This window comes from Panthera pardus, unplaced genomic scaffold, assembly GCF_024362965.1.
Source record: "Panthera pardus isolate Hobbes unplaced genomic scaffold, ASM2436296v1 HiC_scaffold_11, whole genome shotgun sequence".
Lineage (NCBI taxonomy): Eukaryota > Metazoa > Chordata > Mammalia > Carnivora > Felidae > Panthera > Panthera pardus.
The window spans coordinates 27,531,517-27,549,225 of record NW_026526666.1 but is presented as its reverse complement, the minus strand read 5'-3'; the positions used below and the strand labels follow the sequence as shown (position 1 = coordinate 27,549,225).

General features: G+C 45.6%; 1 protein-coding gene across 6 annotated transcripts in view; it reads right to left on the bottom strand.

The window, feature by feature from the left end:
* BCAR3 (BCAR3 adaptor protein, NSP family member) overlaps window positions 1-17,709 on the bottom strand; it is a 114,258-nt gene that overhangs the window by 6,878 nt on the left and 89,671 nt on the right. For 4 of the 6 annotated variants that reach the window (XM_019457539.2, XM_019457541.2, XM_019457542.2 and 1 more), the window contains 4 exons: window positions 16,262-16,914; window positions 11,302-11,417; window positions 6,990-7,161; window positions 4,255-4,366 (listed from right to left, as the gene is read on the bottom strand). In XM_019457539.2, the coding sequence (XP_019313084.1) occupies window positions 4,255-4,366; window positions 6,990-7,161; window positions 11,302-11,417; window positions 16,262-16,914 (1,053 nt within the window). Of the gene's footprint in view, window positions 1-4,254; window positions 4,367-6,989; window positions 7,162-11,297; window positions 11,418-16,261; window positions 16,915-17,709 lie in introns of those variants that run through there. The other 2 variants (XM_019457543.2, XM_053892326.1) reach the window with 2 other exon arrangements.

Below are 17,709 nucleotides of genomic sequence, written 5' to 3'. Positions count from 1 at the left end.
TCTGATAAGAGGATATAACATTTGAAAATATTTATGTACCCAACATAGAAGCACCTAAATGTATAAAGCAAATATTAACAGACCTAAAGGAAGAAACAGACAACACCACAATAGAAGACTTTAATACCCCACTTACTGGACAGATATCCAGATAGAAAATCAGTAAGAAAATAACTACCTTAACAACACATTAGATCTGATGGACTTAACAGATATATACAGAGTATTCCATCCAAAAGCAACAGAATACGTATTCTTAAGTGCACATGGAACATTCTCCAGGGTAGATCATATGGCAAGTCACAATACAAGTCTTAAGACTGTAATCCTATCAAGCATCTTTTCTGACCACAGTGGTATGAAACCAGAAATTAATTACATGAAGAAAGGTATAAAATTACAAATATGTGGACGTTGAACAACATGCTATTAAACATCCAGTGGGTCAAAAGGGAACTAAAAGAATACCATGAAAATCGAGAAACAACATACCAAAATCTATGGGATGCAGCAAAAACAGTTCTAAGAGAATTCATACTCATCAATCCCTATCTCAAGAAACAAACAAAAAAAAATCTCAAACATATTTTACACCTCAAGAAACTAGAAAAAGAACAAAGCTGAAAGTTAATAGAAGGAAGGAAACAAAGATTAGAACAGAATGAAATAGAGACTACAATGACAATAGAAAGTATCAATGAACCTAAGAGCTGGTTCTTTGAAGAGAAAACTGACAAACCTTTAGCTAAAGACTCACCAAGGAGATGACACAAATAAAATCAGAAATGAAAGAGAAGTTTCAACTGAAACTACAGATAAACAAAGGATCATAAGAGACTACAATGAACAATTATACACCAACAAATTGGACAACCTAGAAGAAATTAATATGTCCCTAACAATATACAACCTACTAAGGTTGAATCATGAAGAAATAGAAAATCTAAACAAACTTATTACCAGTAAGGGATTGAATTAATAATCAAAAATCTCCCTACAAACAAAAATCCAGGACCAGAAAGCTTCACTGGTAATTCTACCAAACATAAATGAATACCAATCCTTCTCAAACTCTTCTCAAAAATAGAAGAGGAGGGAATACTTCCAAACTCATTTTATGAGGCCAGCATTACCTTGATACCAAAACCAGACAGAGGCTCTACAAGAAAAGGAAATTACAAGCAATATCCCTGATGAACAAGGATGCAAAAATCCTCAACAAAATACTGACAAGCTGAATTCAACAATACATTAAAAAAGATCATATACTATGATCAAGTAGGATTTATTCCAGGGATGCAAGCATGGGTCAACATATACACACCGATCAATATGACACACCACATTAATAAAATGAAGGATAAAAATCAGATGATCAACTCAATAGATGCAGAAAAAGCATTTGACAAAATTCAACATCCATTTATGATTAAAAACACTCCCAACAAAGTAGGTATAGAAGAAACATACCTCTACATAATAAAGATCATATATGACAAACCTACAGCTAAATCATACTCAATGGTGAAAAGCTGAAACCTTTTTTTCCTAAGATCAGAAGCAAGACAAGGATACCTACTCTCAGCACTTTTATTCAACATAGTATTAGATGTCCTAGACTGAGCAACTGGGCAAGAAAAAAAAATAAAAGGCATTCCAACTGGAAAGGAAGAAGTAAAACTGTCACTATTTGCAGATGACATATTATACATGGAAACCATTAAAAACTCCATCAAAAACTGTTAGAACTAATACAGGAATTCAGTAAAGTTGCACGATACAAAATTAATATACAAAAGTCTGTTGCATGTCCATACACCAGCAATGAACTATCAGGAAGAGAAATGAAGAAAACAATCCCACGTACAGTTAAATGAAAAAGAATATGTGGGAATAAATTTAACTAAGGAGCTGAAAGACCTGTATACTGAAAACTATATGACACTGATGGAAGAACTGAAGAAAACACAAAAAAATGGAAAGATACTCTGTGTTCATGGTGTCCATACTATCTAAAGCAATCTAAGATTCAGTGCAATCCTTACAAAATTCCACTGGCATTTTTCACAGAAATACAGCAAACAATCCTAAATATGGGGAAACCACTGAAGACCCCAAATAGCCAAAGAAGTTTTAAGAAAGAACAAAGATGGAGGCATCATACTTCCTGGTTTCAAACTATATTCCAAAGCTATAGTAATCAAAACAATATTTTATTAGTATAAAAACAGACACCTACATCAACGGAACAGAATAGGGAGCCCAGAAATAAACCCATGCATTTATGGCCACTTAATTTATGACAAAGGAGTCAAGAATGTTCAATGGGAAAGGACAGTTTCTTCAATAAATGGTAGTGAGAAAACTGAAGAGCCCCATGTAACAATGAAAATCAGACACTGTCTTACACCATACGCAAATATCAACTCAAAATGGATTAAAGACTTGAATGTAAGACCTGAAACCATAGAACTCCTGGAAGATAACATAGGCAGAAGCTTCCTGACATTAGTTTGGCAATGATTTTTTTTCTGATAGCAAAAGCAAAAATAAACAAGTGGGACTATATCAAACTAAAAAGTTTCTCCACAACAAAGAAAATCATCAACAAAATGAAAAGGCAAACTACTGAATGGGAGAAGATATTTGGAAATCATATTTGATAAGGGGTTAATATTCAAAATATATAAAGAATTTATACAAGTCAACAGCAAAACAGAAAGAAAAAAAAACACCAATGAAAAAGGCAGAGGATCTAAATAGACATTTTTCCAGAGGAGATACAGATAGTCAACAGGTATATGGAAAGGTGATCATCAGGGAAATGCAAATCAAAACCACAATGAGATGTCACCTCACACTTGTTAGAATGGGTATATCAAAAAGACAAATAACAAATATTGGAAAGGATGTGGAGAAAAGAGAACCCTTGTGCACTGTTGGCAGGCATGTAAATTAATACAGCCACTATAGAAAACAGTATGGAGAGTCCTCAAAAAATTAAAAATGGAACTACCATATTATCCAGCAGTTCCACTTCTGGGTATTTATCTGAAGAAAACAAAAACATATTGAAAAAAATATCTGCACCCCATGTTCACTACATTATTTACAATAGCCAAGATATGGAAACAACCAAAGTGTCCACTGATGCGATGAATGGATAACGTGGGTATACTTACATACATATTTATAAATACACACACACACACACACACACACACACACACACACTGGAGTATTATTCAACCATAGAAATAAGAAATGAGGGATGCCTGGGTGGCTCAGTCAGTTGAGCGTCCAACTCTTGGTTTTGTCTCAGGTCATGATTTCACGGTTTGTGGGTTTGAGCCCTGTGTCAGAATCTGTGCTGACAGTGAGAGTCCTGCTTGGGATTCTCTCTCTCCCTGTCTCTTTGCCCTTCCCCTGCTCATGCACTCTCTTTCTTTCTCTTTCTGTCTTAAACTTAAAAAAAAAAAAAATAAATGAAATCCTGCCATTTGGGACAACATGAATGAATGGACCTTGAGGGCATTTTGCTAAGTGAAATATGTCACAGAAAAAGATCAATACTGTAGCTATATATGTATATCTTACATATGTAATATATGTGTCAATACTATGATCTCACTTATATGTGGAATCTAAAAAAACGAAACCCAAAACCCCAAAAAGTTCCTGAGCTTATGGATATAGAGAACAGATTGATGGTTGCTTGAGCCTGGGGGTTATGGGTGGGCAAAATGGGTGGACAGGGTCAAAAGATACAAATTCCCAGGTGCAGAATAAAAAAGTAATAGGGAGGTAACGTACAGCACAGTGACTACAGTTAACACTGCACTGCACATTTGAAAGGAGCCAAGAGAGTGGATCTTGAGAGTTCTCCTCACAGGAAAGAAAAATTTCATAACTGTGTATGATGTAGGTATTGATTGGATTGTGATCGTTTTGCAATATACACAAATACTCACTACATCATACACCTACAACTAATATAATGCTACATACATTACACCTCAATTAAGAAAGGTAAGCACAGAATGAGATGACTGGTAGCCCATGTCCTGTTTTGGCAACTGCAGTTCTTCTAGAAGTGATGCTGTCATCTGATAAAAAGCCTTGATGATCCATCAACAATCCTACAGATAACTCGGGTATCATGATATGTCCGGCTCAAGGCTTTGATCAAATCAGAGCAGACGTGACCTAATGGTCTCACAGACACACGCCTGCTTGTGCTGACTCTGCACTCACCTCTGCCTTCATGCAGGATTTTGCTGAAAGGCTTCAGCTGTTTCTCATAGAGGATGGCGGTCTGGGTGTATTGGTGCCGGAGGGCAGTCCATGTTTTTTCTAATCTTGTGATCTGGAAGAAAGAAAGGTGTGATCATTTTGGAAAAGGCTCTCTTTAAAATAAAGTCAAAGCAGTTGAGAGCATCGTATAGAGAAAGGCTAACCCCCATCCCACCCTGTTCTGTATTGCTCTGATGGCCCATCCAGAGGCAGCTCAGTTTCTTCTGTGTGTGCACGAGTCTTTACACACACACATATACACAACTTTTTTATATAAAATGCATCGCATACATTACACATTTTTTTCCATAGAAGTAGTACAAAACAAGCACAGACAGCCTTATTTTGTTAAACTTCTTCATGAAGTTCCACTTTATGGATAAAGTTTAGTCTCCCAGAGAGTTTTAGAAATTTTTTTCCATTATGAAAGTACCTTGTGAAGATTTTGCAAATGTGTCTATGTGTGAAAATATCTGGGGGATAAATTTCCAGAAGTGTAATTACTGGGTCAAAGAATACATGCATGGTAAATGTTGATGGGAATTGCCAACTGTCCAGAGGTTATATTGATGAAAGCATGGACGAACAGAACATACAGCATTTTAATTTACTCATAATGTTTGAGACACAGAGAACACTGCCCAACCATATGATGCCACTACTCCTTTATCGTTTGTTTTAGAACAGTCAAGGCCAACACCTGCCACTGACTCTGACTGCTCTGAGACAAACCACCCCCACTCATACCATAAAACCAGCAAGCCTAAGCATCTGAGGTTTTTTACGTGAAATAAGAAAGAGGAACGGCACTAATACTTGGGGGACAAGGGCCAGCTCTGTGTTGGGTATTTGAGGAATTTCAATTAATCCTCACAATGCCCCGCGAGGCAGTATTTTGGCCTCGTTTTACAGATCAGAAACCAGAAGAGAATAGTTAACTTGCTCCAGGTTTTATAGCTGGTAGGAGATTCATTCCCTTGGCCTCTAAGAGCTGCATTTTCCCAGAGGACGGTGCGAAGCTACCAGCACCCACAGGTCTGCTGGGACAGAAAAGACACTACTTGTCTTCCTCTGGCCACCCCCTTCTCAATGTGCCTTCTCTCCCCTCCTGTGAAGTATCTGCCTTTCTGAAAGCAGCCCTGGTCTCTTGTCTGGGCCCATCTGCTGGATGCTCTTTCTTGATACTAGAAGCTACAAAGAGAAGGCACATTGAGCCTGTAGTATAGGGACAGGTTTGGATGATGATACACAGGAGGGATGTGATTCTCCTCTTGGCTTTCCCTGGGTCTGCCACTTCCCTCCCCCAGCAGTGCCCTAGCTCATTGCAGGGTCCGGAATATCCTGGAGGACCAATGCCAGCAGGAAGAGTCTGATGCTGCTGGAGGCTAGGGAGCCACCTGCAAAGGCATATTAGGTGCTCGGGGAGAAGTCCCTAATTGCTGAGTGTGATGTCATGGAGGGCAAGCACATGATCCCTCAAACATCCTCTTCGCTGCTCTCAGAGAAAGCTCTGAGCTGGAGGGTGACAGACACTCAGCTTACTCTGTCTGTTGCCTCAGCCTTCCAAAATTACAGGCAGTTTTGGCTAAGAAGAAATAAATATGATACAAATTAGAAACAACGTGAGTGAAAAATTATAACCCCTATTATAGGAGTCAGTATATCATGAAAATACATCTAGATTTGCTTATTCTAAATATGGAGCCTATGAAATTCCAGTATGTCTAAAGAGTTTTCAAACTGTTAGAATATTGTAATAGGAACTGACTCCCCCCCAAATTTCCTTGTGACGGCATTAAGTTGTTCAGCTTGTTTTTAGGGTGACCTTGCTTTAATTCATGGCTAGACCTTGCTCAAATGTGCTCTGACTTGCAGGACATGTGACTGTAGCTGTCTCCCCTAGTGGCAGTGGTGGATTTTCAGCTGTGGTTATGAAACAGCCAAGCTAAATGACCCACCCCGTGGTTTTGGTGTTACTGGTCACAGACTGGGTTTATATAGGACTAGAGGAGCCTGAGGGCGAGATTTTAAACGCCTAGGGCTTGCTCGGCAGGACAGAAACGGGAAAGCGGGAATCTGGGCAATCAAGATAACAGAACAACTTTCCTCTGTCAGGTCTGTTCGATTTTAAATACAGACTTTCAGGTTCAACACATCCTAAAAACAGCCCATCAAAGCATATAAACTGCAAATGCACACTTTCAGAAACTCTAATTAGGAGGTTATCTGGCAGATGAGCTAGAAATCTGAATTTTTTAACGGAAGTCTCTTTTAGCTGACCTAAGGAACATACTTTGAGACAAGCCACTATGGGGATTCTCAGATAGAAGCTCCCCAAATGCCTGATGACCCAGATGAGAGCAGTCTCTATTATACAACACACATTAGCCAGACAGATCATCCTCATTGGTTCTTAAGGAACACCGATGGCTCCTGAGGATGACTCTTCTTACTGCATGCCAGAGAGAAAGTGTGGGCAGTCAACAATCATCCACTGTTTTTAAAAACAGAACCGAAACACTTAGGACACTGCTTTGGGTTGTCCCCTAGTCCAAGATGCTTTCAGTATGATTCAGTTTACCTTCTGAGATGGACGAAAATAGTCTGTGATTTGCTAAGCATGGGCTTGCAGACCACTTTGCAGAACAATGAGTGCACACAGGCCTGCAGGGCACACGAAGCAAGTGGAACCTCACCTGTGGCATTTCCAGGGCTTTCATGATGGCCGAGAAAGAATAGAGGTCCCCCATGGAGTCTTTCAGTTCCACCGCCACCTGGATGATCCTATTGAGGGTGGCTGCTCGGTCCTCCAAAGAGCCCGTGCAGCCCAGAATGTCCACTGCGATGCCGATGGCCATTGTGTTGTGTCTGGGAGGGAGGACATCAGTGGTCAGGCCCAGGGGCGACAGGACAAGGAGGAAAGGAATGCAACCCAGCAAGAAAAGGGACTAGCTTTGTTGCCTTTTGCTGCCTTCGCTCTGTGCTGGCAGCTCAGATAATTTGGTTGCTGATTTCAACAGCGAGACCACTCCCACAGGCTGCCTGCGGCAGGGCCTGGGCTAGGCCTCAGAGAGTGCACTATCAAGAGTCAGGGCAGGACAGGGCCATGTGCAGCTCTGGATCTGGGGGCATGAAGAGGACCCTGCTGGGGTGAAGCTGCTAAAAAGTACACGTGGCTCCCGGTACCTTCTGCCATGAGAGGTCCAGGGATACACCCGGTCCCTCAACACACTGGGGACTCCCATTCTCAGGGGAGCTCTGGCCACCTCCACTGTACCCCTGAACTGGGGAATGGAAGGAACAGGAAACGAGAGAATATGCTTGACCCAAGAAGATGATATGGGTCTTGGAACATAAAAAGGGATGAGGAAGTAAGAATGGAGAGTCTGTGTGTCTGGTCAAGAGGCCAGAAAGTGAATGGCGATGTGGACAAAGACTGAATAGCCGACCAGCAGGAATTTCCCTGTAAAGTCAGACCCTAATAAAACAGAAATCTTGTATCTGCCAACAATCCTCCCTTTTCTCATCCTGTACTACCAGGGTCAAGCTCACAGACCCAGAACAGGAAGCACAGTGATGACAACGGGACTAATATGAATGGGGTCACAGAGAAGTCTCTGCCGATGGCAGCAGCACAGACCGCAGTCCTTTCCTTCTCTCCCTACATCAGCTGACTGCTTTGGGCCAGAAAGGCCTCCAATAACTTTCTTCCAGGCTGTGGTACAAGTGCTGGAGGTGAAGCCCCATCCATAGTTTTGGTTACTAAAATACAACATGCCTTTGAAAGTCTGGGGCCACCTTGTTCTGAAAGTTCACAGCTAAGGATGTCACTCCACAGCCACGCTTCTCTCTGGCCACATGTGTTGGTCTCTCTCTCACTGCTCTAGGCCAAGGGTGGCATGATTCATCAAGTGGCTAGCATTACTACTTTCTCTAATTGTTATGAAATATGCAATGAGCTCTCCTATCTCTGAGTGTGTTTGTGTGTGTGTGTGTGTGTGTGTGTGTGTGTGTGTGTATGGCGCTTGCTTGCAGTGTGACCATAGGCTGCTCCCTGACTGTCCACTCCTCAATCTCTTCACTGTAAAAATGTGAGCAAGTCTTGTTGTGAGAAACAGATGGCGTGGGGGTGTAAAAATCATTAAAGTGCCATGGGGCACCTGGGTGGCTCAGTTGGTTAAGCATCCAACTCGATCTTGGCTCAGGTCATGATCTCACGGTTCATGGGTTCAAGCCCCATATCAGGCTCTGTGCTGTTAGTGCAGGGCCTGCTTGGGATTCTCTCTCTCTCCCTCTCTCTGCCCCTTCCCTGCTCTCTCAAACATTTAAACAGTAGTTGGTAACACAATTGTCTCTGTGTGCCCATCTTTCTCTGTATCTTGGTCCATTTTGTCTGTCTCTACCCCTCTACCTTTTTCTTTCTTTCTTCTTCCTGATGTCTTAATGGATCCTAACAAAATTTTTATTTTTTTATTTTTATATATTTTTAATTTTTATATTTTTATTGAATTTATTCAAGTTTTTTTTTAAATGGTTTTTACTTATTTCTGAGAGAGAGAGAGAGAGAGAGAGAGACATAGCGCAAGTGGGAGGGGCAGAGAGAGACACACACACACACACACACACACACACACACACACACAGAATCCAAAGCAGGCTCCAGGCTCTGAGCTGTCAGCATGGAGCCCGCTATGGGGCTTACATTCACGTACCATGAGATCATGACCTGAGTCGATGTCGGACGCTCAACTGACCGAGCCACCCAGGCAGCCCCGTCAAGAGTTTTCTCATTTGTAAAGTGTTAAGGTTGAGCTGAGGATTTCAGATGTTTCTTTCAACTAACAGTAACTAATTTTCCATGTTGCCTTCAATTGATTCTTTCATTCACTGTTTTTTCCTATGTTTTAAATGGCCCTTAATAAAAGATAGGTTCTCTACATCTTTAAAACCGGGCATCATATTAATTAATTCTATCCATTCATTCAACCAACATGTGCCTAAAACCTCCTGCATATACCGCTGTAGGAAGAACAATTCAGCATGGCAGATCTGAGGCAAGAAGAGGCACTAAATGTTATACCAAGGACATCTCCACTCAGTAGGCCTGGAATGGGTGAGGTGGTAAATTAAAAATCAAGGGTGGTTTGTATTTGATTCTAAAACACAAGATGATGATGTCATTTAACCTTCTGAAATGGCTATAACCTTGGCCTTTATTTAGTAAACACACTGTAAGGAAGAAAACCGCTCCCCAGACTCTAGCAGGCAGATCCCCCAGGTCAGCCCTGGGCAGGAAGTAAGCCAGGCAGAGAGGTTCCAGGCAAGGAGCGATCAGGAGAAAGGGGAAACAGATGGAGACAGGAGTGGAATTCAGAAAAGAACCTGGAGAAGCCCCCAGCCTGCTGACCTCAGCCTGGGCCCAGAGCGCACGTCCAGCATACCTAACAACACCGATAAAGTAAGGTCTGGAACCCTGGGATATTTCAGCTGAGATGCATCACATGGCAAACAGCTGTCTCCGTTGAAACGGTGACCACTGGCCCAGCAACAACAGAGGACAAGCTAGTGGAACTGAGAAGCAGGCCCCTGGGACACTAGGGAGGGGAGAAGATGCCTGGAGAGAGAGGCTAGAATCTAAGAAAGCCTGTAAGGAGAAGTAGGAAAATTCAGAAGTCAGGCCTGCCATTCTCCAAAGGCATTAAACAACAAGGATGCCTGAACAAAGCCAAGGACCATTTCCTAACCTGCTGCCTCCCAGAAGCCTTTCGTTCAGCATTCTGGATGTCTCCTATCCATGGCTGTGAAGCCAAAGCAACAGTGGCAGGGGGGTCCTTTTATCAGCTCTCTAGCCAGGTAACCTTGAGAGCAGCTGTATGGATTCCTGAGGCTACCTGAAATGCAAGGTTCACTTTTCAGGAGCTGACATCCTAGGAATGCGATGTCCACCAGCCACACAGGGCTATTTACACTTTAAAAAGTAAATAGTAAAATACGATACTGTGTCTCCCAGTCACTACATTTCAGGCTCTCAATAGCCCCATGTGGTTAGTGGCTACTGTAATGAGATAAAAACATTTCAGCTGCCACAGAAAGATGTCATGGGGATGGTGGCCCTCGGGCCTTGCAGCCTCTGAAGCATCACTGGCCGCCCTCTTCTCATGGAAAGCTGGGGTCTCAGTTGTCCATCACAACCCATGTGTGTGTCATGACAACTAGGAAACTGGCTGGACAAACAGGATGCTTAAGATAACAAGACAGTCTTGCCGAAATCAGTGGTCTTTGCTTGTGTGTCAACAAGTCCAACTTCTGTGGTGATACAGGAATCTGGTCTGGCACTTCCTCTCTCTTTAAAGTTTCCTAATCCTTGCTTAATTTAATCAAATGACTTTCCATGCTCTTTAAGCAACTGTTTTACACTTGTGTTTAAGGTTTAAGTGCTTCTCTTTATAACATGCCTCGCTACCTTCTGTCTTTTTAATTTCTAAACATCCAGTGTTCACACGGGTGGGCTTTAAAGGACAGCCAGGGCCCGGGTATTTGGGGAACTTGTGAGAGAGGGGAGTGATGCTTCCGAGGTTGGGGGCCCCCGAGCGCCACCATCCCCTGTCCATCCCTCAAAGAAGACACTGTTCAGACTCTGTGCTTCCCAGCCTTTCCCACAAACTCCCACTTGGTCCTAAAGTGATCTTAAACTCAGAAGAGACAGAGGAGCCTCAGCTCAGTGAGGTGGCGAGATGTCGGAGTCAGTCTGCCTGCCACCGCCCGGGGCTGGTGGCTGGGTGACTTCCGCTGGCAAGGGCCAATCATCTGTTCTGTCCTCCACTCCCTCCTGGGGAAAGGACAGGAACGCATTCTTTGTTCCCCCGACTTCCTCTGCGCTTTCTCTTTGTGCTTCTCCAGGAATTCCCTGGCTCAGGCTTCCGGGAGAAGGGAGAGGCGCCGGGGCGGGTCAGTGGTGTGCCCCTCTCTGCTCTGACGGGCCGGAAATGCAAGGATGGCACTGCTCACCTTTCAATTATGTCCAGGCGCAGCTGGTGGCCATATGGCAAGGTAATGAGTTCCAGCCCTGAGCTCACACCCATGTTCTTCCTCATCTCTTCGGAGACTTCAAGTATCCTAGCGACCTGTCAAGAACACAAGTTGAAACGCACCACGGACACAAAGGCAGCGCGTGAAAAGAAACACACTGAACTGGGACAGGATGGATGCACTTGTTACATTTCTTTTTGAGCAGCAGCATCCCCAAATACAGTTTCTGGATGCGAGTTGGAGGATTCTCATACACGACCGGAGTCTAAAACCTGGAGGAAAGCACCTAAATTGGTCTGCAGAATCCGCACATTTTGGTGTTTCTGCCCGGCCGGAGAATGGTGTAGTTCTGCCAGCTTTTGTCTAACACAGGCTGGATCCCGCGGCCAACAGCAGCGCCGCCTGCGCACAGAGCGATGAGCCCCCGCGGTGACAAGGCTGACTGTGGCCAAGCACCCCGCTCCGCTGCTGCGGGCTCCACCGTTCATGTTCTCACTTAACAGCAGGGCTGGCTGCTATCACCCTTAATTACGCCTCTCCTGGGCTCAGTAAATGCACCATACGTCTGGAAACTATTAGAGGCATGTACAGCGATTTGAAACCTGAGGTCTGAAGCACACCCACTTCTCCCCGAGAGGCCTTCTTTGTGTGTCCCAGACAGCTCTCCCCATCTTAGTTCCAGCGTGCAATCACGGTTTACTGGCACCAGGTATTAGTCGGCCATTTATAGTTACTACATGCTGCCTCGAAATGTTACAACCGGGTCACTGCATGTCTAACACCAGGCTAATGACGCTTCCCTAATAGTGTGACTACCAGATACAGTGGGTCTAACCAACCCCGGACACACAGCGGCCACGTGGCAGCCACGGAACGATTCTTCTCCTCCATCTGCTGCAGTTGTCCTGGACCCTAACAATCCGAGGCAACCGAACAGGCCAGATATCTTCATAATGGTCCACAAAAAACATCTGAAGTTTGGCTGATATTATTAACCCCGACCCTTCACTTCTGTGGTTGAGCAAAGCAACCACTGTCAGCCCTGAGGAAATGAACCTGTGGGAATTAGCTATCCAGTGGCGGACTGGGAAACAGGATGCAGAATTCCTACTATGCTCTCTGGGCCTCAGTTTCCCCTCTCTAACACAGCTGCTAAGTTCACCTTTCTAAAGGACTTTACAAAGGATCAAATGACTTTAAAACCTCAAAAAGCTATTTGAAAATACAAGCTGTGAGTCACTGGCATGTAGAGGAGGGAATTTTGGCTTGATCTCTGGAAAGGGATTTACACCTTGACGATGGCAAGGCAGCCCAGATGCATACCGCAGCCACTTAAGGTCACGTACACTTTGCTTGCTTGTTTAGACAGCTGCCCCATCAGAGGCTCCAAACCCAGCTTCTGGGTGGTGGGCATCCTCTAACTCACGTACACACTATGTAATGAGATTGAAAGGTTTATCATTGATTCAGTTTTGTTCTGGAAGCACTAGTAACCAGAGTGATCCCTGCTCTGAGAGAGAAGCCTCCAAGTCTGTTTTCTTTCAGTGTAAACACGCAATCCCCTGGTCCCTTTCCTGGGGGTTTGCCAGGATATGCCAAGGCCCGCTTGCCCCAAGGCTGACCTATGGGACAAGGGGATCCTGAGCTCACATGGCAGGGCTGGGATTAGGTCCCCTGGGGAAATGCCCAGAGCCGTGCAGCTCATGGATACAGAGGAGGGATGGACACTGCTAGAACATTTACTATGCAATGGACCCGGCAAGCAACATTGGTGCTCCACCATGGCGCATTCCCACCTCCCTCTGCTCTTCTGACCTTAGCTGTCCTATCTGCAGGGCCTCCAAATTCTGCCTGCTCCTCATCCTTTCTTTGGGAGCTGCTGCAGTGACCCAGGGGGAATGCTGGCCCTTCCCAGCTGTCAAGGGACCTTCTAAACTCTAATGAGATCGCCTGGCTCTGCCCACCATTTCTGCTGCCCTCAGTACAGGACTCTGATCTGGACTATGCACTTAAGGGCCTGTCTCCCTCACTGAGCTGCAAAGTGCTTTAAAGGAGGCAATAACCTGGCACTGGCTCAGAAGTAGAGACTTAAAAACATCCAAGTAAAGACCTGCTAGTCCCTCCCCTCCCCTCCCCCACCCATCACCACCTTCACTGCCCACACAGTGAATCCTCTGTAAACTGAACCCTTGACGCCCGAATCTCCACACACGTATGTCGTTTCCCACCCAGAAGATAACCTTCCCCTGCAGAGCATTTCCCACCTGGGCTGTGGTCTGAATTCCTGCATCACTGTCCTTCCCCACATCCCCCGCCGTGGCCGGCCTGGCCCACAGTACATGCTCCATCAAGGCTGAATACCTAACGCTAATAGCCGCATTCTGGGCGAGGCATGGTGTGTGGAGGCTTTACATAAGTTATTTCACTTAGTCCTCACAACCACCTGGGTAGGTGGTATTGTTCTCTTTCTCTTATAGGTGGAGAAAGTGGAGAACCCGAATTAGACTCAGGCAGTTCATCCCCAGAGGCCAACTGTAACACACTGGGCCCACTTCTAGATATTGCAACAAGTGGGTGAAGACAGGCTGCACTCTGGGTGCAGGCCAGGGCGGTGCCCATTCGCAGTGTGAGAGGGGCTCAGTGGACACCCAACCCACAGCCCCAGGAAGAGGCTGGACAGGCAGCCTTGAGACACTTAGGACCATCCATTGTCATGATGGTCTTTCTGGGGATCAGCCTGGGGTAGGAACCAGCACGCGGGCCCCAAATGCTGCCCAGTGCCTGTTCTCAGCTTCCGAGTGGTCATTACATTTGGAGTGGGTAACAGCAGCTCTCATTCTATTTCCCTCAGAGATGCTGACTGTGCCTGCTTTGTTGGCAAAGCCCTGAAAGTCAGTGGTTCCAGGAGGAGAATAAGGAAATGGCAGTGGACTCAGGAGGGAGGGAGGAACACTATCAACAGTGCTGTCCTTGGAAAATGAAGGTGGACACAGTGAAGTGGACTCCTGCTCTGGGTCTCTGCCTCACTGCGCCAGGGGGCTCCATCCAGCCCTTGTTCTAAGGGTGCCTGAAGGTAGATGGGGAGGGGGGTGCCCAACCAGGAGGACAAAATGCAAAGAAAGAAACCGAACTGGAAAAAGGGCAGGGTTCATGTTCCTTCAGCTGAGAACACACTTGAGCTCTAGATTCATGGCTGCCAAGGTGGTAGGAATGTTCTAGACCCTCCTGCCAAAGGGCGGTCAGGCATCTCACCTCCTCCTAGACTTTCCTAGATCCTCCAAGCCCTGTCTGAGGTCACAGGCAAGGATTCATTCCCTCCTGGGAATTAGGCTGATCCATTTCTCCACAAGGAGCTTCCTCAGTGGAGAACTCAGGCAGGTGCGTACCAGACTCCTGGCCTGTTGGAGTACCAGGGCGGGGTCAAGTAACTAGAACAGGAATCTTAAATCCTCTTACTGCCAAACGGGTTTAGCTCACTTTAAAGTGAGGATTTAATATGACCTGTGAGCACTGCCCAAGGACACCCAGCCAACCACGTGAACAAACCCTTGTTCTTCAGCACTTCGCCTTTCCTGGATCTTTCCCCCAGGGCCCCTCATGCTCTCGCAACACACACACACACACACACACACACACACACACACACACACACACAGAGACCACCTCTCAGGCCTGGCTCAGTCCTACTTTCAGGAAGGGGTTTGTTTAGCCCAGAACAGCTAGTACCTCCTTAAATTCCTGTAGGCTGTTTTGGGAGGCGTCCTACCCGCCTTGTGAGCTCCATCAAGTGGGGACTCCCTAGGGGAGTGCTCAGAGTCCAGATTTCCTGTCATGATTCATGACCCAGGAAATGTATTTAGGAAAACTCAGCTCCTAAACAGGCCCTGAACTTTGAAGCTAATTGCCTTCACTGAGCTACACACAAATAAGGGCTTTAAATCTCACTACAGCCTCACCTGTTGTTCCAATGCATGGATTTGTCTCTATACTGGGGGACAGGCTGAGCCGACCCTGGCCTGAGACAACTGTTTTCTAGAAACATCCCTCTGAAGGATAACTTTGCTGTGGGGTCACCTATGAACAAAAGCCACCCATATCTAAAAGATGTGCCTCCTATCAAAACTGATTATGTAAACACATATTCAGTTACCTGAAAATACAGTCATGATATATGTTCAATCAAAGACTCAGGGTTTAAAATAGTATATTTAGAAAAAAACTAAAATCCAATCAAATCATATGTTTAGGCCTATGCCATTTCTGTGGAAAACAAACACACATGCCTGAAATTATGTACACATATCTGTTTGCAGAGTAAATGTTAACAGTGGTGATCATCAGGAAACTAGACTTTGTGTGATTTTAGTTTTTTCCTTTTAATCTGTATAACTTTTCTAAATTGAGCAAGTATTACTTGTGAAAAAGTCAAGGTAAAATTAAAAATGTTTATTCTACAGCCCACTTTAGTAACAATAGAAGAAATATATACATTGTGTGTGTGTGTATACGTATACGTGTATACATATATAATGTATAATAGAATAAAAATAACCTAGGCTCTGCTACTCCAGAAAGTACATTTTCATCTGTAGTCCACTCTCCTTGAACTTGACTTTCCCAGTTCTGAAGGAGCTGAGGCCAGGGGAGAATTCCAAAATCAACACCAGCTGGGAGAACTCTATAGCCAGTGGGGGAGGCATGGTCCGTGGCAGGAGCCTGCCATCCCTCTGCCCAAGGTGATTTTTACAAGCTTCCTGCCTGGGCAAAGGTCATCCCAAGCCTGTGCTTCCCACCCTTTAAATAAATCCCCACCCAGGTTATCTTCAGACTTTTTCTATGAGCAAGCACTTAAAGGGTAAGGTGGAGTGAGGCCCAACCTGACATCCCCCTTCCAAATTTTCAGAAGCCAGAACAACACCCACCCTGTCTGGGCACTTACCACGCAGTCCATGCTCAGCATGTGCTGGGCGATGACCTTGGGGTCATTGTTGGTGAACAGTTCTTTTGCCCGCTTCAGCATTGCTGTTTCCAGGGGCTTGTTCTCGGGAGGAAGGAGCTTTGACTCGAAGTCATTGGGTCTGAATGAGGAGGCAGTCTCCAGTCGGGGCGGCACAAACTGTACCTCGTCCTCCTGCCCCTGGTCCTTCTGGGTGGCCGGTGCCTCCCAAGGCCCAGCCCCAACATCATCATCAAGGGTCAAGTAGTTGATGCCAGAGTTCCGGGGCCCTGGCGCCCCATTCTGCTTGGCCGTTAGCAGCTCCACGTAGCTGTCCTGGGCACAGAGGGGAGGCCTTGTTCCCCTGTCACAGCCTGCAGCAAAGCCTGGGTTCAGTTCACAGTAGTTGGCCTCAGAGTTGAGCCAGGTAGATGGAGACGGGGGAGCCTTGAGGACAGGTGCCTTGCAGGGCTTGGGGGGTGGTTTGGGGCACAGCTGGCTGTCTGAGCCCCTTAGAGCCTCCCCTGCCCTCGCGTCCGAGGAGACCCTCCGAACCACCGCCGGGCTCAGGGTGGGCTCACTGCCCGTCCTGAAAACGGGTGAGTTTGGGCAGGGGCTTGTGTCCACGCCTGGGGATTGAGGGGGCAACTTACAGCCTGTGAAAGGTAAGAGAGGGTCAGGAAAAGCTCAGCTGTACAGAGAACACAAAACAAAACTAGAGTGACAACTCCCCAGCCCTCAATGCATGCCTTCGGGTTTCGATTTTTTACTTCCCAAAGACAACTCAGTATGACTGTCCCGCTCCCAATCTAGGGCAATCTAAAGCATCTCAAGGGCCAGTGGGCCACACCCTGCTTCTGAGGGGATTCTACGAACAGCTGGGCTGCAGTGTCATTTTATGGTCAGAGAAGGCTAGTACAGTCAGAACAGGACAATACGTGGAGCTGGAGGGCAGTGAGTAATCTAGTCTCGCCCTCAGAAACAGAAGTCTTTAGTCACATAGCATAAGGGCCTGAGTCACTCTCACAGCCAGTGGGATCTAGCCAGCTTCAAGAGAGAGCTGAAGACACCCCAGGAAGGTAGGACAAGATGCTGAGATAACCCACATAGAAGTGGTTCACCAAGGGGCATTAGGAAAATCACCTTGTGGTCCCAAGGAAGGTCAGTTACGAAAATAGTGAACAATAATCCATGGTCTACTAATATAGTTGCTTATGAGGTTTCCCCATATCCCACACCTCCTCGCTCCTCTGGCTGAGAAAGAATGGAGAGGAGAAGGGGTCTGTCTGGATGGCTGCTCCTCCAGAAACCCCAGCACTGACCCAGCCCCAGAGATCCTGTCTCTGCCCAGGGAGGGCACTGAGACAGCAAGCTCATTTGTCATGAAGGCTATCATCGGATGGGCGTGGGTCAGAAAACTTGGGTTCAAATGCTGGCTTAACCACTTGCCA